Raw genomic sequence first — 21,601 nt, 5'->3', positions numbered from 1 at the left:
ATCCCAGCACTTTGGGAGGCCGAGGCAGGCGGATCACCTGAGGTCGGGAGTTCGAGACTAGCCTGACCAACATGGGGAAACCCCATCTCTACTAAAAAAAAATACAAAATTAGCCGGGCGTGGTGGCGCATGCCTGTAATTTCAACTACTCGGGAGACTGAGGCAGGAGAATTGCTTCAACCTGGGAGACGGAGGTTGCGGTGAGCTGAGATCGTGCCATTGTACTCCAGCCTGGGCAACAAGAGAGAAACTCTGTCTCAAAAGAAAAGAAAAGAAAAAAAAAAAGTCTGCCAAATACTCATATCTGAAAACCCACTGTTTGTTGGTCATTCTGTCAAGTAAAAATGGTGTTCCCGGCCAGGTGTAGTGGCTCGTGTCTGTAGTCCCAGCATTTTGGGAGGCTGAGGCAGGCGGATCACTTTAGCCCAGGAGTTGGAGACCATCCAGGACAACATGGCCAAACCCTATATCTACCCAAAATACAAAAGTTAGCCGGGCATGGTGGCACACACCTGTAGTCCCAGCTATTTGGGAGGCTGAGGTGGTGGGAGGATGGCTTGAGTCCGGGTTAAGGATGTGGTGAACCATGATCGTGCCACTGCACTCCAGCCTGGGTGACAAAGCAAGACCCCCATCTCAGAAATAAAATAAAATAAAAACAATGTTCTTTGGACCAAAGGCTGGGTCAACTCCAACTGTGATGAACTCTGTGTGATTTCTAGACCCCTGTCATTCTTGGGCCTTACATGCACTTCCCATTTTATCACATAGAATGTCAAATGGGCATGTACCCAAAGGCTAAGATTCAGTGAAAGTAATCATTTTTACTGCCTCATCATGGACCCTTATGTGACATTGGCGAATTTTGTCACTGTGAGTGCATGTCTCTGGGAACACAGTGAGACTGGCCCATTTTGGGGCTGCTGCCTTGTTTCTACTGAGCCTCTAGCAGTTTCACCCCCCCATGGCTTTTGAGCCACCAAATGTCATTCCAGTGAAAGGCAGTGACGCGTTAGTGCTGCCGTGAGAATCCTGTTGACCCCTGAACCCCTGGAAGGAAGGCACTGGGCCCTGGAGTCCGTGGAGCCTGCTTTCAGAACTGTAGGATTAGATGACAGACGCACTGCTGAGCCCGGTGCCTGGCACGCTCTTGGAGTTCAGCACATGTTACCTGCTGCCATTATTATCCATTCCCCCAACGAACCTGAAAGACACAGCCTGGGGGGGTGGAGGTGGAAGCCATTGGGTTAAGAATTCAGTGTTTGTGATTTCAAATTCTGCTCAAGGTGCTAACACGTTTGGTCCTCAGGAGTGAGTGAGGGGCCCAGGGGACTTGATAAGTGCCCCATTTTTCTTGCCCCTCTGAGTGGCGGGGAGGGCACGACTCATTGAGAGACCCAGGGGTCTCAGCCAGGCAACTCCCTCATGGGTGGGATCTGCCTCTCAGAGAGGAGCCCCCTTAGAGTCACTCTGCCCTCCTTCTGACCTGAAAGGGCTTCCCTGACCTCTGACCTCCATGTGTCCTCCTCCTTAGCCTTCTCACCTGGGGGTGGGGGCTGTCAGAGGTCAGCGCCTTCCACCCAGCGTTTTCTTTTAGGCAGTCAACACATGGTGGCCACTTATGGGCTGTATGTTGTATTCTGGGACCTGGGCTAAAACCCCATCTGTGCTGTCTGGTTTATTTTCACAACACAGACACCTGCAAAGTTGATCCTTTAAAAAAACATCTTTTTATTAAAAAAAAATTTTTTTAGGCCAGGCATGGTGACTCATGCCTGTAATCCCAGCATTTTGGGAGGTCGAGGTGGATGGATCACCTGAGGTCAGGAGTTCAAGACCAGCCTGAACCAGCCATGGTGAAACCCCGTCTCTACTAAAAATACAAAAAAAAAAAAAAAAAATTTAGCTGGGCATGGTGGCGGGTGCCTGTAATCCCAGCTACTTGGAGGCTAAGGCAGGAGAATCGCTTGAACCCAGGAGGTGGAGGTTGCGGTGAACCAAGATCACACCACTGCACTCCAACCTGGGTGACAAGAGCGAAACCCTGTCTCTAAAAAAAAATTTTTTAGAGGGTTTCGCTCTTGTCGCCCAGGCTGGAGTGCGGTGGTGTGATCACAACTCACTGCAGCCTTGACCTGGGCTCAAGTGATCCTCCCACCTTAGCCTCCCAAGTAGCTGGGACCGAAGGTGTGCGCCACCACACTTGGCTAATTTTTGTACTTTTAGTAGAGATGGGGTTTCGCCATGTTGCCCAAGCTGGTCTTGAACTCTTGACCTCAAGCTATCTGCCAGCCTTGGCCTCCCAAAGTGCTGGGACCACAGGTACATACCACCACGCTGGCTAATTATTACATTTGTATGTGTGTGTGTGTGTGTGTGTGTGTGTGTGTGTGTGTGTGGTGTATGTATGTGTTAGAGATGAGGTCTCACCATCTTGCCCAGGCTAGCTTTTTATTGTTTTTTAAAAATTTTCCCAGTTTTGTTTATCCAAGTGGCTCCTTTGTGCCAAGAACAGGCCAGGCCCGGAGGATGCCATTGAAGGCCAGCCCTAGCTCCTGCCTGGTGGGCCCCCAGGGAGACCCCTGTGGTGGGAAGGAATGGAGGGGAGGGTAAGGAAGGCCCCTGGTGCAGGGAGTGGGCTGGACAAGAAGGCTGAGCCAGTCAGGAAGATGTGTAATGAGTGAGTTAGGGGCTGGTGTGTGGCCCTCAGACTTCCACTGCTCCACAGAAGAAACAGCAGCATCTGTTCTGTCGCTGCAGGAAAACTGGCTGGACCAGACCATTTGAGAGACGGCCTAGCCTTGTTGTTTATGGAACATGTCAAGGATCTTCAAAGGCAACATTTCTGCCATAAACAGACTGCAGAACACCCCGCTCCCACCCCCGGTCCAGTAAGATGCTCCTCGGCTTTCATGTTATTTTTGTTATTGATGTTGATTATTTGCCAAGGCCTGTTGATGGTGCCCATTCTGCGGACTGTGAGGAGGTGCACTGGCTGGAGTTTAGGGCATGGGAATTGGGGAGCAGCAGGTTGGAGAAGGGCTGGGCCAGCCCAGTGTGCTCCTGGACTGCCACGTGCTGTACCCTGAGTCCAACTGATACGCTTAAAGTGGAATCTGCCTCCTTGGAATCAGGGTGGTCTCTGGCCCTGGCTGGACGTGCCCAGTGATGCGCATGAGCGGGGGGTGCCATAGAGAGTGAGGAGCAGGAGACGCCTGTCCCAGCACCACCGCCCACTGTTCTTATGACTGTGGGCAGGTCTCCGGCCACCCGTGGACCGTTTCCTCCTTTGTAAAATGAAAGGGTCAGACTTGGGTCTCAAAGGTACTTCTGGCTCTCAACTCTAAGACACACATGGGTGCCCAAGGTGAGTTTCCACTCTCTACGGCGTGTGTGTGTGTGTGTGTGTGTGTGCAGGCCTGTGGGAGCTGCGGGACCTCTGTGTGTGTGTGTGTGTGTATGTGTGTGCAGGCCTGTGGGAGCTGCGGGACCAGTGTATGTGCATGTGTGTGTGTGTGTGCAGGCCTGTGGGAGCTGCGGGACCAGTGTGTGTGTGTGTGTGTGTGCCGGCCTGTGGTAGCTGTGGGACCAGGCCCAGGGCAGGTGAGGGGCTGGTCTGAGCTGCTGCCCTTGGTACAGACCTGGACGTTTCATGTGCCCTGCACCCACAGTAGGGGAACACTGCAGCAGGGCAGCTTCCTCTGGGTTTGTTCTCCAGCTGAGGCAGATGTTTCCTCCAGCTGGCCACTCGGCCCCCTGCCATCCCCCAGAGTTGGGCCCTATTTTTAGCTCCATTGTTACTCACTCTGGGCATCTGGCTGCCAGGGGCGTGTGAGAGGCCGTGGCTCTGGAAGGGGTACTCTCCCCCTGGGTCCCATGTGTTCTTTGCCTCCTGCCAGTCCCTGCTCTAAGCTTCCCAGTGTCTGTTGGGAAAGCTGGGGTGGCTTCTGCAGAGGAATGAGGGAGTGGTAGGTGGAGTGCAGGAAGAGCCAGCTGAGGAAACGGAGGCTGGGCTCTGTCTTGTCTTGTAGAGAACTCTCTGGCCTGTTTTTTTCTTTTTTCTTTTTTTTTTTGAGAGGGAGTTTCGCTCTGTCGCCCAGGCTGGAGTGCAGTGGCCGGATCTCAGCTCACTGCAAGCTCCGCCTCCCAGGTTTACGCCATTCTCCTGCCTCAGCCTCCCGAGTAGCTGGGACTACAGGCGCCTGCCACCTCGCCCGGCTAGTTTTTTGTATTTTTTAGTAGAGACGGGGTTTCACCTTGTTAGCCAGGATGGTCTCGATCTCCTGACCTCGTGATCCACCCGCCTCGGCCTCCCAAAGTGCTGGGATTACAGGCTTGAGCCACCGCGCCCGGCCAGGCCTGTTTTTTTCACCTGCTGGAAGAGACAGTTGCCCTGTGCTTCTCTCTTCCTCATAAGGTTGTCCTGAAGTTCCAATGAGATAGCCAGTGCGAAATGCACTTGATAAAGTGACATTTGGAATCTACAACTATTATAGGCTGAACACTGTTAGTGGGGCTGCCCCACAGAAGGAACATGAGACCTGGAGTGGGGAGGTGAGGCATGTACTTAGGAAACGCCAGGCCACTGGGGTCAGGGCCAGGCTGGGTGGAGCACGGGCTGAGTGCTGCTCGGCTTGGAGCAGGAGGCCCATTCATTTCCACTGGATGTTGATGGATGTACTGAAGGGGGTGAGGGTGGGCTGGCATGCCTGGTTGTGGGACCCACAAGGGTGAGGGCAGGGAGGGGCCTTATGTCCTGGGAGGGCCTTGAGGGCCTTGAGCAGCTCTGTGGGGCAGCTCTGGAACTTCTTCTCTCTAGGAGGGCAAAGGGTGGGTCTCAGGGCAGGAAGTGCTGTAGCTTCTTCTGAGTGTGCAGCCAGTATACCAGCTCTGCTCCTGGCTGTTTGACACACAGGGCTTTCAGGAAACATTGATTTTGCACAAAGAATTCAGCTGCTGAAATGTTTGAAAGCCACCCATCTATCTCGTCCAGATGGAAATAAGCGTGAGCTGTGCTGAACTCTTGGCAAGTCAGGGCTGGAGGAAAACTTCTAGTCGGGCTTTTTTTTCTGTTCAACACTACAGGGCAGCTGGGATCTAGATTTGCCTAAAATATTGGGGATGTGTGGGGCAAATTCGTGGTGTTGAGATAAGAGTGGGTAAGGGGGTACTTGAGTACTGGGCAAAGGAGTTTAGACTGGAGGCCACAGGGATGGGTGGGATGGAGACAGATGCCCAGAATCCAGGTCATGGTTCTCCCCAGCTCCTTGAAATGATTCTTTAGGTCCCTGCGAGATTGCTGGAGGTTGGAAGTGGGGCTGAAGCATGCTCTCCCACTGGCACTCTGGGCCTACTCCCTGGTGGCAGCCAGGAGAGTGTCAGCAGGGCAGAGCCCTGGGTGAGGTCTCAGGTCACTCTGAGTTCCTGCTGACCTTGAAATGTCCAAATGCCCGACTTCCTGGAACTGAGCACATGAGCATTCCAGATACTCTTAACCCTATTCTCCCTGGGCCCCCCACCCCAAAGGCATTTGCCCCCAACACCTGGCTGCGTGGAACCTGGAGATGGACAGGAGCTCAGGCTCTTTCAGGAGAAGAAGGCATTGCCTTTCCCTGAGTTGACCAGCTCCTTCCTAATTGTTACACACCGCTCCCTCTGCTCCTTCCTGAAAGAACCAACAGGGCAGGGTCCCTCCCATCCAGATAACACCTTCTTGCTTCCCAGGGACATCCTTGGCTCAGAAGGCTCCCTGGAGGGCAAAAGAGAGACTCTGCCCTTCAGATGGAGAGAGGCTTGTGGTCTTTCTCTGCCACTTTGAAGCAGTAGAGGCCACGTCTCTATCTATAGAGTGGAACAAACATTTAGCAGCTTGGGACTTTCGAAATCTCTGCCGCTGACTCAGGGAAAGCTGCTTTACCATGCTGTCTCGCAGTTAGTTGATGGTGCTCTAACAGTACGCATCTCATGTGTGCATATCCTCAGCTATCTTGCAGGCCCTGGTGGGCAGGGATTATGTCTTCTGTGTTCCGTACACTGCGCATGTGGATCCTGGGCTCTCAGGATCCTGGAGTCACTCTGCCCAAACATGGAGCTGCCAGCCCACAGTGTAGCCTGGCTTTCACCGGTGGGGAAACTTGACATTCTCCTGCAAGAGGAGAAAGAAATAAATTCTCTCCTGTTCCCATGTGGCTTGTGATCACCGAGGGCCAAACCTAAAAATAACAGAGTGCATTAATCAGGATTAGATTTGGCTGCAAGTAATAGGAAAAGCCAGATAACAGTGGTTTACACAAGTTGGAAGTTTATTTCTTCGTCTTGTCTAAGCCCAGAGTTTTGCAGACCAGGTCTGGTATAGTAGCTCTACCCTAGTTTCCTTGGGGAACTTGATGTCCACTGCACCGTTCCCAGGTCGTGGCTTCGAGGGCTCATGGTTCAAGATGGCTGTGAAACTTTAGTTATCACATCTGTGTCCAGGCAACAGGATCGAGACAGGGAGGAAAGGGGTCTTGTAAGGAAGGATTCCAGAACTTGGCATCTTATACTGACCCTTATGTCCCTGTCTTAGTCCATTTTCTGCTGCTGTCACAGAATACCATGGACTGGGTAATTTATAATGAACAGAAATTTATTTGACTTACAATTCTAGAGACTGGGAAGTCTAAGAGCACAGCACTGATATCTGCTTGGCATCTGGCACGGGCCTTCTTGCTGTGTCCTCTTATGGCAGAAGGCAGAAGGGCAAATGAGCATGTGAAACAGATAAAACTCACTCCCCAAATCCCTCTTTTAAAAGGCATCGAGCCCTGGGCATGCTGGCTCCCAGCACTGTGGGAGGCCGAGATGGGTGGATCATGAGGTTAGGAGTTTGAGACCAGCCTAGCCAACATGGTGAAACTCCATCTCGACTAAAAATACAAAAATTAGCCGGGTGTGGTGGCGGGTGCCTGTAGTCCCAGCTACTCAGGAGACTGAGGCAGGAGAATGGCTGAACCCTTGAGGCGGAGCTTGCGGTGAGCCGAGATCATGCCACTGCACTCCAGCCTGGGCAATAGAGCGAGACTCCCTCTCAAAAAAAGGCATGGAATCCACCATAAGGACAGAGCCCTCAAGGCCTAATCACACCTCTTAAAGGCCGCTTAATAGCCCCAGGTCGCTGTTAGGGAGGTGGGGAATGCAGTCTTGGCTCTGGGCAGCTGTGTTCTCAGCCGACTGTCCCTGCTTCTGGGGGATGAAGGCATTGTGAGCTTTTTGATTAAATCTGGGCCATTCCCAGGCTGAAAAGCTGGACCAGAGCTTCAGGGCTTGAGTCTGTCACAGAGAGATTTCCCAATGGGGATATCAGTCCTGCCTTGGGACCAGAAAACCCATGCTTTTGGCCAGGAAGCAGGAAGCAGGGGCCGAGCCTGAGGGAGAAAAGCTTTAGAGGTGTTAGCAGACAGCTCAGTGGCAGTGGTTAGAATTAGGGAGGCAGTGACCTCTTCTTAGTGTGGTCAGAGCATGCCAAGAAAGTGTGGTCTGTGTCTGGGCTCCTGAGGCCTGAGGGCAAGGGCCAAGCTCATTCATAGGACAGTGGCCAAGAGGCCAGGGACTGAAAGGCTTGGGAAAAGCGAGGAAGCTCTGCAGGTTCTGGGACACAAGTGAACATGGTACAGCAGTGGAAGGCCCACCCCAGGACAGGGTTAGACTGGGATCACAGTCCCCTTCTAGCCCGCAAGAGGCCAGGGCAGGGCCCAAGTGCAGTGTGGAGGCCCAGCCAGTCTGGTAGACTGCCGGGATCCCTGCCTGAGTCCAACTCCCACTCACCTCCTCCAGTGGCACCTTGTTGTTGCATATTTTTTAATTCACCAAGAGAAGCCAGAGATCTAGATTGTGTGTGTGTGTGTGTGTGTGTGTGTGTGTGTGTGTGTGTGTGTGTGTTTAGTAGAGACAGGGTTTCACCATGTTAGCCAGGATGGTCTCGATCTCCTGACCTCGTGATCCACTCGCCTCAGCCTCCGAAAGTATTGGGATTACAGGCGTGAGCCACCGCACCCGGCCGAGATCTAGATTTTTATTTGAAATTCATTGATTTCAAAGTACGGGTGGCTAATTAGCATGGGAAGTACAAAACTATGAGGATCATACAGATCGCTCCTGAAAGCAACCCCTTTTGGCCTGTGGGCCACAAGCTGTCTCCCTCCAGTTAGGGTGCGTCCTCTGGGTCCTCGGGCAGAACCAGAAGGAATCCATGGAGCACTTCTCATAAGACCCCTTAACACTTCTCAGTTTTATTTTGAAAATTTTAACCCCATTTTTTTATTTGGAAAAATTTTAAACCTACAGACAAATTGAAAGAGTTCGCCGGACGCGGTGGCTTATGCCTGTAATCTCACCACTTTGGGAGGCTGAGGTCGGTGCATCATTTGAGGTTAGGATTTCGAGACCAGTCTGGCCAACATGGTGAAACCCCATCTCTGCAAAAAATAAAAAAATAAAAAAATTAGCCGGGAGTGGTGGCACTTGCCTGTAGTCCCGGCCACTCGGGAGGCTGAGTCAGGAATTGCTTGAACCTGGGAAGCGGAGGTTGCAGTGAGCCGAGATCGTGTTACTGCCCTCCAGCCTGGTGACAGAGTGAGACTCCGTCTCAAAAAATAAAAAATAGGAAGAGTGCAGTAAGTAAACTGTCTCCTGTCTGCCAATACCAGGTAAGATTTGTTCCATTTACTTCTCTCTCTAAATCATATGAATGTCAGACATCAAGAGGCCTTACCCCCGAACGCTTCAGCCTGTATTTGCTAAGAACAAGGGCATTCTCCTTTTAGGCACAATCTGAGGACGTTAATTTATCCAGCATATACTCCATCCTCAGATTTTCCCAGTTGTCCTCAGAATGCTTATTATAGCCTTTTCCCGCTCCCCAATCTGAGATCCCATAGACAGAACAGCAGAGCAGACCCACTTGGAGGCAGGCAACTAGGGGTGCTGGAAAAGGTCCTGAATTCCAGGAACCTGCAGGCCCGTGATGGCTGGCCTGCACCTGGTGACCGGGGACCGCTGCTGGCTGTGGGGCAGGCTTTGTCATCCTGAGAGCCTGTCTGCCAGGTGAGCTGAGAGGGAGGCTTGGCCCTGCTCGCTGAGGGCAGGCAGGGACTTCCCCATCCCTCCACAGCTTCTCCCAGCCCAGTGGGCCGACCTGATTTGCATCCCCACACTCTGCTGGCTCTGGGTACTGGCCTTCATGTGCCACAGTACCTCTGCGGGCCGTCCGGTCATTCTGTCCAACTTTGCCCACTTCCTGCTCCATGCCCACCTTGACTTGTCATCTCAGTGTGTGACAGCCATGAGGCCTCCTTCCTGCCAGGACTCAGCGCTCACTTCAAAGGCTCCCCAGGGATTGCAGGCTGAAGCCTGGAATTCAGGGCTGCCCCCCCAACAGTGGCAGCCCCGCCTGCAGAGCAAAGGGCTGCATTTCCACACGTCCTCTATTTTCTGTTTTTAACTTTTAAACTTTTTTTTCTAGTTTAGAAAATATAAAACACTTGAGAAAGAGATAATTTAGCAGGTGAAGGGTTCCTGTGATCCCAGCCCCCAGACAACTTTATTTTAGCTTTTATTGGGCTCTTCCTAGTTTTAAAGAGAAAGAGGCTGAGGAGCAGAGGTCATGAAGGACGGGTCTGTGGGACCCCCAAGAGATGAAGGAGTCAGGGCCAGGAGCCTCTGCCTCCATGAAGCCTGTCACCTGGGAGGTTCATGTCTTTGACTTAGCTCAGCTGTCGCCTCTTCTGTAAAGTGGGATCCTAATTCTCGGCTCCCTTGAGGGTTGTAGCAAAGACACAAAAATCCTACCAGGCTGTACGAGTGGAATTATTGTCAGGGGAACATGTGCTGCAGTGGGCAGAGTGCGTCTGGGCGGAGGGCCAGGGTTAAGGACACGGGGCTGGAGGAGCATGGGGTGCTTTGGGGTGGGCAGGGTGAGGGTTCTCTGGGTGAAGAGTTGTGACCTTTGTCCAACTTGGAAACTTATACAAATAACTTCACTTAAAAAGAAAATGTTCCTGACTGGGCGTGGTGGCTCACGCCTGTAATCCCAGCACTTTGGGAGGCCGAGGCGGGTGTATCACGAGGTCAGGAGGTTGAGACCATCCTGGCTAACACGGTGAAACCCCATCTCTACTAAAATACAAAAAAAAAAAAAAAAAATTAGCCCGGCATGGTGGCAGGTGCCTGTAGTCCCAGCTGCTGGGGAGGCTGAGGCAGGAGAATGGCGTGATCCTGGGAGGTGGAGCTTGCAGTGAACCGAGATCGTGCCACTGCACTCCAGCCTGGGTGACAGAGACAGACTCTGTCTCAAAAAAAAAAAAAAATGTTCCTAGGGTAATCATGTTCATTGTAAGATACTTAGAAGTGATGGATGAGCAAAACAGGAGAAAATTAATACCACCCTACAGCTCACTACTCAGGAATAAGTACCATTGCTGTTGAAGTAGATGGCCCCGTCTTTGGTGCCTACTTTGGTCTTTGGTTCTCAAGGTTGAGAACCAGCCTTGGCCCGTCATCAGTAACCAGAGAGGGTGGAGAGGTAAAGTAAAGGCGAGACTCTGCCCTGCCCTCTTGGATCAGATTCGAAAGGGAAGGAGATAGGCCAGTCAGGTGCTAGAGGCCCAAACCTGGTGGGGGCAGAGGGTTGGAGAGAACTGGGCTGACTCGGGCTGTGCACCTGTTCTTCCAGGGGTGGAGGACTTGCCCCAGGGCCCAGAGCAGAGCTGGGGCCTCCTGGTTCTTGAGGAAGGCCAGGAGCAGATGGAAACCTCCCCTGAATGGCTTCCCGGACAAAGCGGAATGAGGAGAGTGATGTGATGATCGTGGTTGTTAAGGGAGGGTGGCTGCTGTGGCCCAGCCCAGTCCAGCTCTGCCCTGCTGGCTGCCTAGGTTGACAGCCAGGGACTGCTGGCCGTTCACAGATGGCACCTGGGCGAGGCCCCTAGTTCTAGTCTTGGTTCTGAAGGTTCACGTCGGTGGGAGCTGGCGGTTGCTGGGAGTTCAGTGCAGGGTCAACTGTGGTGTGGGGGGATGAGGTGAGGGCAGCTGAGGAGTTGGAGCCCTTGCTGTGCTGTGCGTCGAGCCACCCAGGTGTTGCTCTGCACACATTCACTGATTTCATCTTCATACGGTCCAGCAGGGGAGGTACCAGTGGTCCCTGGTTTACAGTTGGGGAGAGAGTTTAGGGAAATTAAGTCATGAACCCAAGATAATGTGACTAATGCATGATAGAAGTGGGGTTCAGCTGGTGTCCTGCCCAGAGCCTATGATTCACAGAGCCTAAGCCCTGTGTCCCCAGCCAGGGGTCAGGATGTAAAGAGTTGCCACTCCTGCAAGCCCTCACTTTTCTTTTTGTTCAATGGGAATGAAAACACCAACTTTCTGGGGCTTTTGCATGCCTCTAACATATATTTATTAAACTCTTACCTGCAACAGGCACTGGGCTCAGTCCTGAGTACCCTGAGGTGAGCAAGAGGTGTCCTCAGGGTCACAGAAGACTTAAGACTCAGAGTGTGCCACCCAGTAGAAATCTCACAGGAGCCATGTGCAGCACTTTATTTTAATTTTTTTGCGACAGAGTCTTGTTCTGTTGCCCAGGCTGGAGTACATTGGTGCAATCTCAGCTCACTGCAACCTCCATCTCCTGGGTTCAAGCAATCGTCCTGCCTCAGCCTCTTGAGTAGCTGGGACTATAGGCATGTGCCACTATGCCTGGCAAATTTTTGTATATTTAGTGGAGATGGGGTTTTACCATGTTGACCAGGCTGGTCTCGAACTCCTGACCTCAGGTGATCTGCTTGCCTTGGCTTTCCAAAGTGCTGGGATTACAGGCGTGAGCCACCACACCCGGCCTAAGTGTTCGGTTTGATCAGCATTGGCAAATGTATGCTGTTGTGTGGCCACCACATTCAGTATCCCCAGCAGTTCCATCCCCCAAAATGTACCCTTGTGCAGTTGAGTCCCTCCTCCACCGACCTGCTCTCTGCTCCTGCAGTTTTCATGGGGTTATACAGTGTAAGTGTCTGGGGCTTGGCTTGTTTCTCTTGGTGACAGTTTTGAGATTCACCCATATTGTTGTGTCTATCTGTAGTTTGCTCCTTTTTGTTGTGTTGTTGTTGTTGTTGTTGTTGTTTTGAGACGGAGTTTCACTCTTGTTGCCCAGGCTGGAGTGCAATGGCACAATTTGGGCTCACTGCAACCTCTGCCTTCTGGGTTCAGGCAATTCTCCTGCCTCAGCCTCCTGAGTAACTGGGATTACAGGCATGCACCACCATGCCTGGCTAATTTTGTAGTTTTAGTAGAGACAGGGTTTCTCCATGTTGGTCAGGCTGGTCTCGAACTTCCAGCCTCAGGTGATCCGCCCACCTCAGCCTCCAAAGTGCTGGGATTACAGGCGAGAGCCACTACACCCAACCGCTGTGTAGTATTTTATGGTGTGGATCTACCACATTGTGTTCGTCTATTCATCAGTTGATGGACATTGAGTTGGGCTCAATGTTTGCTGTTATGATTATGCTGCTGTGTACAAGTCTTCTTCTGCGCATATTTGTATTTCTCCTGGATAGGTACCTAAGAGTTGAATTGCTGGGTCATATGAGAAGGGTATGTCTCCATTTGTAAGAAACTACAAAACTGTCTTCCAGAGTGGCTGTACGCTCTCACTGCTCACCAGCAGTGTATGTGAGTTCCAGTTACTCATATCCTCCCCAGAGGTTGGTATCGTCAGTCTTTTAAATTTGTCATTCTAGTGCATGACCCTGATGACAAATGATCCTGAACATCTTTTTAATGTGCTTATTTGGCATCTGTATGTATTTTCAAATCTTTCGCACATCTTCACATTTTTAAAAAATTGACTTGATATTGAGTTGTTAAGAGTTGGCACCTCTTTTTTGGGTCGGGATTAAATGAGATAATATACGTCAAGTGCGTTGCAGTCAGAGATTCACCCATTGGCCCTCCTGGTGTCCCCGTCTCTGCACTCAGGGTCTCTGGCTCTCTAAGGCAGCTGTTCAAACCCCATCTCACCTCCAGTGAGTCCCCCCACCCCTGCCCCCTGGCAGGCATGTGAGTCACACGCTCTCAACCAACACACAGTGACTGACTAGCATAATTCCATACTGGCACATCTCTGTGTGTTCACAACATAGTCTTCCCCTTTGCCTTAGGCCAGAGGCAGTGCAGCCCAGCCAGGGAGCCTTGGGTCTGGAGAAAGGAGCCCTGAGTCCCAATTCTGTCCTTGTGGCCATTTGCCATGTGAATGGGGGCATATCACTCTCCTGTGCCTCAGTTGCCTCATCTGTGGAAAGAGAGCATTTTACTATGTTTTTTTATTTTTTATTTTTTGTAAATGAGACGGGGTCTTGCTATGTTGCCCAGGCTGGTCTTGAACTCTTGGGCTCAAGCAGTCTGCCCACCTCAGCCTCCCAAAGTACTGGGATTACAGGTGTGAGCCACTGCGCCTGGCCCCTAATATTTTAGTGCAATCAGGCTGCTATGCCAAAACACCATGAACTGGGTAGCTTAAAAACAACGGAAATTTATGTTTCACGGTTCTAGAGGCTGAGAAGTGCAGGACTAAGGCATTGATTCAGTATCTGATGAGGGCCCACTTTTTCATTGATCTTGCCTTCTTGCTGTATCCCTCAGAAGGTGTGACAAGGCAGCTCTCTGGGGTCCCTATTATAAGGGCACTGATCCCATTCCTGAGGGTTCTGCCCTTATGAACTAATTACCCCTCCCCACCTAAAGCCCCCACCTCCTAATACCATGACCTTGGGGATTAGGATTTCTTTTTTGTGTGTGAGACAGAGTCTGGCTCTGTTGCCCAGGCTGGAGTGCAGTGACGCGATCTCAGCTCACTGCAATCTCTGCCTCCCAGATTCAAGCAATTCTCCTGCCTCAGCCTCCCGAGTAGCTGGGATTACAGGTGTGTGCCACCACATCAAGCTAATTTTTGTATTTTTGGTAGAGACAGGGTTTTGCCATGTTGGCCAGGCTGCTCTCGAACTTCTGACTTCAGGTGATCTGCCCGCCTCAGCCTCCCAAAGTGCTGGGATTATAGGTGTGAGCCACTGTGTCCAGCCTGGGGTTAGGATTTTAACATATGAGTTTTTAAGGGCAAAACATTCAGACCACAGCAGCTAGATGACCTTCAGGGATGTGGCCAGCTCTGAATCTGCTTTTTGGGGGATACAGGGCAGGGGCTGTTGAGTGGTTAGGCCTCAGCAGCAATAGGGTCCTGCAGTGACAGCTGTTTGTGGAGATTGCTGTGGTCTCAGCATCTCTAAGGTGGGTCTTGGGATTGTGCCAGAGGGTCTGGGATTGCGGCGGGCAGGGAGGGCAGGAAAAAGCGACGGGGCTGGCATGGTGGCTGGGGTCAATGGCAGATAGCCACCTTTCTGCTACAGTCTGAGAAGCCAGACTCTACTTTGGAAAAGCTACCAGTCATCTTTTTCAAGCCCACTGGGCTTGACATGCTGGGAGGTTGTGGCTGCTGCACCCTGGCAAGGACAAAGAAAGTGGGGGTTTGTGAGCTTTGGATTTGAGGTGGGGAAACCAAGACTGGAATGGTGATGGATCATTTCCACCAGAACCGTACACAAAGCAATGGACTTCTACTCCCAAGATATTTAGGAATCAGCTCTTAAACCTCTAGCCTATTGTCACTACCCTAGGACCCAGGATGGGCATCTCTAGCTTCCCCTGGGCTTGAATACTGCCATTGACAAGAGGCTTACCACTCTGGCTGGTTGGGCGAGTACGTTGGAGCATCAGGCAGCTAGTGGGTGAGTTGGAGCTAATGTCCCACCTTCTGAAGCTTGAGTCCTCTTAAGGAAATGAGGTAACCTCTCTGCCAGGGACTCCATAGGTCATTTTGTTTCCTTTCTTTTCTTTCTTTCTTTTTTTTTTTTTGCGCGGTGGAATTTTGCTCTTGTTGCCCGGGCTGGAGTGCAATGGCGCGATCTCGGCTCACTGCAACCTCTGCCTTCTGGGTTCAAGCGACTCTCCTGCCTCAGCCTTCCAAGTAGCTGGAAATACAGGCGCCTGCTGGCACACCCAGCTAATTTTTGTATTTTTAGTAGAGATAGGGTTTTGCCATGTTGGCCAGGCTGGTCTCGAATTCCTGACCTTAGATGATCTGCCCGCCTCAGCCTCCCAAAGTGCTGGGATTACAGGTGTGAGCCACCGCGCCCAGCCAGTTTCTTTTCTGACTGCCATGAGAGGCAGGAGAATGGCATGTCTGTGTGCCAGACTTTCTCAAATGCCATTGGAGCTGCAGTCTGGATGATTCTGTAGCTTTTTAGCTGGATACTGAGGGCTTCCGTGGGTGAGATGGGTCCTGGAGTCCCCGACCATCTGTTGGAAGCTGTGTATCTCTCTAGGAGGCCTTGTCAGGGTGTTCCCACAGAGAATGGAGTGAATGGGGTTGGGGGTCATTCAGATCCAAGAGGGAAGGGGACAGTATGAGCTGCTTTTGCTGGTAGGGTGAGGTCTAAAGAGGCAGGGAGGAAGCTGAGGGGTAGTTATCAACTGCTGCCCCTTCCCAAAGACCAGCTGTCCTCATCTGAAAATGGACACAATGAGGCCTCATCCTAATAGGGTTCTGGGGATCCGTATGACAAAAAGCATCCAGCAAGGTGCCTGGCACTTCATGAGGGCTTTGGAATGTTAATAACAGAAGCAGAGAAGGTGGAAGAGGGCCTATGTTTGCAGTGGGGAATGTTATTCCCTTCAAGCAAGGTTTCCTCTTTTTTCTTTTTTTTTGAGATGGAGTCTTTCTGTCACCCAGGCTGAAGTGCAGTGGTGCCATCTTGGCTCACTGCAATCTCTGCCTCCTGGGTTCAAGCGATTCTCCTGCCTCAGCCGCCCCAGTAGCTGGGATTCCAGGAGCCCGCCACCATGCCCGGCTAATTTTATTTTTAGTAGAGACGGGGTTTCACCATGTTGGCCAGGCTGGTCTCGAACTCAAGTGATCCGCCCGCCTCGGCCTCCCAAAGTGCTGGGATTACAGGCATGAACTGAGCCTGGCTGGTTTCCTCTTTTTTTTTTTTTGTGCCAAGGACCCCCAAGCAGAAGCCCATGGACTCCTTCTCAGAATGCTTTTAAATGCATAAAATATGCGGGGTTACAAAGGAAATATGTTTCATTGAGAGAACTATCAAAATATTTAAACACATTGTGTTTAAACAGTAAACAAATGGTAATATTTGTCTTTAGGTATTATTGTACTAATAAGATAACCCATTAGGCAAATTAAGGTTACATTTTTCTTTTGAAGAGACTCATCAGTGACAAGGCTGCAGTGGCTCAGCTTCAATGGGGGTGTTAAACTGGGGAGTGTCTTTGGCGGAAAGGCCCACGCCCCGCATGGTGGACACCCAGGCCATTGTGATATTTTTGTTTTGAGGTTTCCCAAGTATTGCAAATCCCACTTCGCAAATGTAATTGCAGCTTCTTTGTAGCTAGTTTTATAAGGCAAAGTCAGGCTTCTGTCTAGGATCACTAGGATTCTCCAAGCTTGTTGAGTTAACCTGAATTGTGAGGACCCATAGTGGGAGTGGGGAGTGGTTTAAGAGTACCAGGTACAGAGTTACTCGAAGCTGGCCAGGTGCGTCAGCCCAGTGTCTGTAGGCAGGGGACCGGGAACTCACGTGGTCCCTGGTGGGTCTGATAATGACTGTTGTTTAGAAGAGTGGTCTCATAAGCGACATCTCCAGATCCCACTGTGATGTGATGTGAAAATGGCTGTGAGCTCCGGGGGCACTGCCTCACACTCCACTGTTCCTGCAGGGGCAGCCCTCACTCATGACAAAAGGAGAGTTAGAAGATAGGAAATAAAGGCATAAACCGTTCACCAACCATGCAGGGACATCTTATCCCAACCCACTTCCCCCTGTCTTTCCCTAGCAGAGGTTTGAGCACTAGGCACCCCACCTGCACCCCCACCTTTGCTGACCCCTGTCCCTGGCAGATGACAGCAGTGCTGTGACCACTAGGACCACTGATCTGAGGTGCCAGATCCCCCTGAAGCTGGAAGGGGCTTTCGGACCATCCCACCCTTCACTATCATTTTACAGTGGCTGTGGACACTGAGGCCCAGAGAGGGGAAGGAAGTGGCTCAAGGCCCCTCAGTGTGTGGCCAGCAGGAGGAAGGCCCCACGCTGGCGAGGTTCTTTCTGGCAGAGTTGAGAGAGATTTCAGGGTGAGAGCTACAGTGTGACAAGCCTGGGGTTGCCCCCCCCCCCCAGATATTTTGGAGGTGGGCTCGATTTTCAAAGGACATTGTCCTTCTCCCACCCCAGCTGCCTGTTCTACCCCTGCGGCCCGCAGCTGTGAACATTTGTGTCGTCTCTGGGCCACCCTTTCAGGGCACCAGCTGCAGCCTGTCATTGCCTCTGGAGCCCATGAGAGGTGATGGTGGCTGGAACTGGAGCCGGGGGGCAGGCAGGGGAGGAGAGGTGGAGGTGTCAGGCCGAGTCCAGCCCTGTGGGGACGGGCCCTGATAACCGGCCTTGGCCTGAAGCTGTGGCCAGCTGTTGCCTTCTGTAGACCCTTCTGTGTCCTGCCCATCCTCTCCCCTGGGAGAGCTGCCCTGAGCCCTTGTTCTCCAGGCTGTTCCCACATGTCTTTCTGGCCCAGGCTGCTGGGAGGGGTCTGGGAAAGTTTGATGAGAGCTGTTGGGGCCTGCCGGGGCTGGTGAGGTGGAGAGAAGGTTCCGCTCTGCTGTTGGCCAGTAAGGGGACCACTGTGGAGCTCCTTCCCCTCTCTGATCTGCCTGTTTTTCTGTTTGGAAACATAGAGGCTCATTCCCTCCACCCTTGCCAAAAAGAGAGAGAAAGAGAGGGAAAAATTAGGGTGTGGAGCACCATGGAGATGGGGCTCTTATAAACACAAGGTGTGTATGTTAACGAAGCTATCACGAGGCTCCTGGGAGTTTTCAGGGGTGACAGGTGTGGGTGGGGGTGGGGAATCTTTCCAGACTGGAGAGGGACGGGTGCCTGTTTGAGAAGGTTCTGGGAGGGCCGATGAGTCTGGAGTTGTTCTCTCTGAGAGTCCCTGAATGGGAGGTGGCTCTAGGGTAGGAGTCTGAGTGCATGGTGCAGAGGACGCCTGGGGAGCACCCACCTGGGGACCAGAGCTCTGGTTCAGGACCTGGGGAAGAAAGGACAGTGAGCTCAGCCTTCAGACTGACCTGACCCCAGCTTCATGCTGGCCCCATGACCCTACCTTCCACTTCTTGAGGTGATGGTGCTGCTTATGGGAGGCCCGGGGGGAGTGTGGATGGTTGGGAGCAGACAGTCCCTACTGATGTGGAGCAGCTTGTGCCTGATGAGGGCAGCTGGGGTGGTTGGTGTGCTCTAGGGATGCTTATTGTCCTCTGCAGAGTCAAGGGGTGGCGGGCTTGCCCTGATCCCCAATCCTGGACCATCAGTGCTATGTGGGGCCAGTGGCCACTGAGCTCCCAGAAAGTTACCTGAGCCTCTGTCCATGTGGAATTCCCAGCCCCCTCCCTCCTCTACAGCTCTGGCTCCCGGACTCCTGAGCCATTACTCCTCCATCCCTTGACCAGCCCTTAAAAGATGTCCTAGCCATCTTTCCTAGCCATTCCTTTATTCTTTAAATAGGTTTTAACCATATTACCCAATGTTTGGAGGAGAAAAATTAGAAAATACAGATAAGCAAAAAGGAGAAAATAAAAATCGTCCGTAATCTCATCACTTGTAGATAACTCATGCTAGCATCCTGGTGTCTGTCCCCCGGACTCATCCTGACGCCCTTTCTTGAGTTAAGGTGGGGCTGTGCCCGCACTTGCTATGCAACCTGCTCTGTCCTAGATGTCTCTCCGTGTCAGCCAATATGATTTTTTTAATGACTGTTTAACATTCTACCCTATAGATGTCTCATTATTTATTCAGCAAATCCTCTGCTGCGGGCTGAAGGTTGTTTCCAGTGTTGTGTGATTATAAACAACACCCCAGTCAACAAAACATCGTGGTACCCACTTTGTGCACACATCCTCAAGTGTTTCCTTAGGAGGGAGACTTGCAGGAGGATTGCCAAATCCCTGAGGGTACCCGGCGTTCTTCAAGTTGGGTGGGAGCTGTGCCTGTTGAGGATATTGATGTTGATTCAGATTTTTTTTATTTTTGTTTTTATTTTTTTTGAGATAGGGTCTCACTCTGTCACTTAGGCTGGAGTGAAGTGGCTAGATCTCTGTTCACTGCAACCTTTACTTCCAGGGTTCAAGCGATTCTCGTGCCTCAGCCTCCTGAGTAGATGGGATTATAGGTGTATGCCACCATGCCTGGCTAATTTTGTACTTTTTTTTTTTTTATTAGAGATGGGGTTTCACCATGTTGGCCAGCCTGATCTCAAACTCCTGGCCTCAAGTGATCTGCCTGCCTCGGCCTCCCAAAGTGCTGGGATTATAGGCATGAGCCACCACTCCCGGCCACCAATTCAGATATGAATGTTGATGTTGAGTTGGGGGCCTGGTATTTTCTTTGAACACTTGATCTGCTGAGAGCTCACCTAATCTGGACTTCCCTGGCCTTATTTTATGACATTCGTGGCTGTATGTCCTCCTGCATCCATTCCCATCCAAAGCCTTCAAATCCAATTCTGACTTCCCTCTTTGCATCTGTCTGCCCCTGGTTCTCCTCTCTTGGTGACATTTCCTGCTTCTCCTAGCCTGGAATGTCTGGCCTTTGTCTATACCACCTGAAACAGTCACTTTGAACTCTAGGCCCTGGCCTGCTGTGGATGATTCACCTCTTTCTGTCTCATTTTCACCAGAGGAGTGCAAACTAAAGGGGTTGGGGACTACATCTTTATGTCTCTCTACGTCTATGTCTCTCTACGTCCATGACTCCTCCAAAGCATCGGTAAAGGGCCGGGCATGGAGCAGGCACTCTGTGAGCATGGGCCCCAGGGTGTAGGTGGCAAGCCTCCCTCTGTCTCCAGCTGCAGAGTGAACTGCCTCCCTCTGTATGATGAAGGGCGAGAGGTGGGTCAGGTCTCCTGCTGTGGCTTTTCCCATCCCCTCCTTCACTGCACACCCTCTTATTCCACAGGTCTGGGGTCCTGAGGCTGCCAGCAGACTATGGGTACAACGGCCAGCACAGCCCAGCAGACTGTCTCGGCAGGCACCCCCTTTGAGGGCCTCCAGGGCGGTGGCACGATGGACGGTCGGCACTCCGTCAGTGTCCACTCCTTCCAGACCACTAGCTTGCATAACAGCAAGGCCAAGTCCATCATCCCCAACAAGGTGGCCCCTGTCGTGATCACGTAAGTGGCAGGGGGAGTGTGCCCATGTCCCTGGGAGACATGGTGGGCAGGGGGACCTGCCTAGGGGTACAGTGGCATATAGCACTTAATGCGTGCAGGCTGGATTCAGGTTCACAGATGATGACATGGAGGCCCAGGGAGATGAAGCAGTTCATCAGGAGTCATCCTGCATGCACCTGGCAGAACTGGGTCTCTGTCATGGGTCTCTGAGCCCATGCTACTCACCACATCCACAGTGCGAGGGAATGCGGAGGAGGAGGCGTGGCTGGGGGACCCCCCCTTTGAAAATAATTTTTGGCTTAACATTTTCAAAAGAAGTTTATGTACTTGATGGATGAAATTGAGATTTCTTTTTCACCAACAATAATCTCAGCTCAAAACTGAGGCTAACACTAGGCTGTTGAAGGGCCTTGGGCTGAAGGAGCTGGAAGCTGCTAGTTGGCTCTCCTAATGATGCCCATCAGGGCTTGTTCTGGCAGCATGTTCTGGTGTTCTGAGATCTGGACATACTGCGTGCGTCCAGAGGAAGAGGGTCATGAGGTGGGCCCTGAAACCCTGTCTGCCCTGTGGGGCTTGGAGGAAGGGGTGGGTGCTGGACAGCTGTGCTGGGGAGGACAGGAAGATGAAGGGGACATTGGATCCATCTCCTGGTGCGTTGGGAAGCCTTGTACTTTCCACAACTCTGCCCACTGTGCTTCCCTCCTCTGGGTCTTCCAGGAAGCAGGAAGCAGGAGATGACTAGCTAGGAATTAAATGTGTTCCGCACATCAAAGTTTGGCAGAGACTTAGCAGATGGGACATTCTGTGTAAGGAAACCTGAGGGTGGGAATGATAAACCCTGCCTGCCAGCTCTGGGACCTGCCAGGAAAACTGTCATCATAATCAATTCTTGGGCTTCTGATAAGGAGAGGAAAAGGGATATCATATAAAAGAGACTTGATATGTAGTCTCTGTACTGACAGATGACAAAGGTGGTTTGGGGCCTGAAGGTAGCATAGAGACTCATGCCCCAGGCCTGGCTCTGCCCTTGCTTTGTTCTGTGACCTTGCAAAGTCCCTTACCCTCTCTGGGCCTCAGTTTCCTTATTAACAGAAGCAGAGATGACATTCAGAATATTTAACCAAGTGGTGTGTCTCAGAACAGTTGCTGACCAGCCGTAAAAATCCTGTACACGGCGCTGTGCTTAGGGCCTGGAGCCAGCCATGAATGCAGCCCTTTTTGGGAGTATAGAATGTTTGAAGTGGAAGGGACCTCTGGAGATCATCCAATAGAGGGGCCAGCAGACTACATC

The 21,601-nt window shown here is 51.7% G+C and overlaps 1 protein-coding gene across 10 annotated transcripts in view; it reads left to right on the top strand.

Annotated features, from left to right (window-relative positions):
* The window catches only part of PALD1 (phosphatase domain containing paladin 1), a 112,117-nt gene that overhangs the window by 47,657 nt on the left and 42,859 nt on the right, over window positions 1-21,601 (top strand). For 7 of the 10 annotated variants that reach the window (XM_017873133.1, XM_017873136.1, XM_017873138.1 and 4 more), the window contains exon 2: window positions 20,097-20,310. In XM_017873133.1, the coding sequence (XP_017728622.1) occupies window positions 20,126-20,310 (185 nt within the window). In that variant the 5' untranslated portion in view covers window positions 20,097-20,125. The other 3 variants (XM_017873132.1, XM_017873134.1, XM_017873140.1) reach the window with 3 other exon arrangements.

The sequence above is a fragment of the Rhinopithecus bieti genome, unplaced genomic scaffold (genome assembly GCF_001698545.2).
Source record: "Rhinopithecus bieti isolate Rb0 unplaced genomic scaffold, ASM169854v2 scaffold_6907, whole genome shotgun sequence".
NCBI lineage: Eukaryota > Metazoa > Chordata > Mammalia > Primates > Cercopithecidae > Rhinopithecus > Rhinopithecus bieti.
The sequence above is the reverse complement of the archived record's forward strand: the minus strand, read 5'-3'. Positions and strand labels throughout refer to the sequence as shown.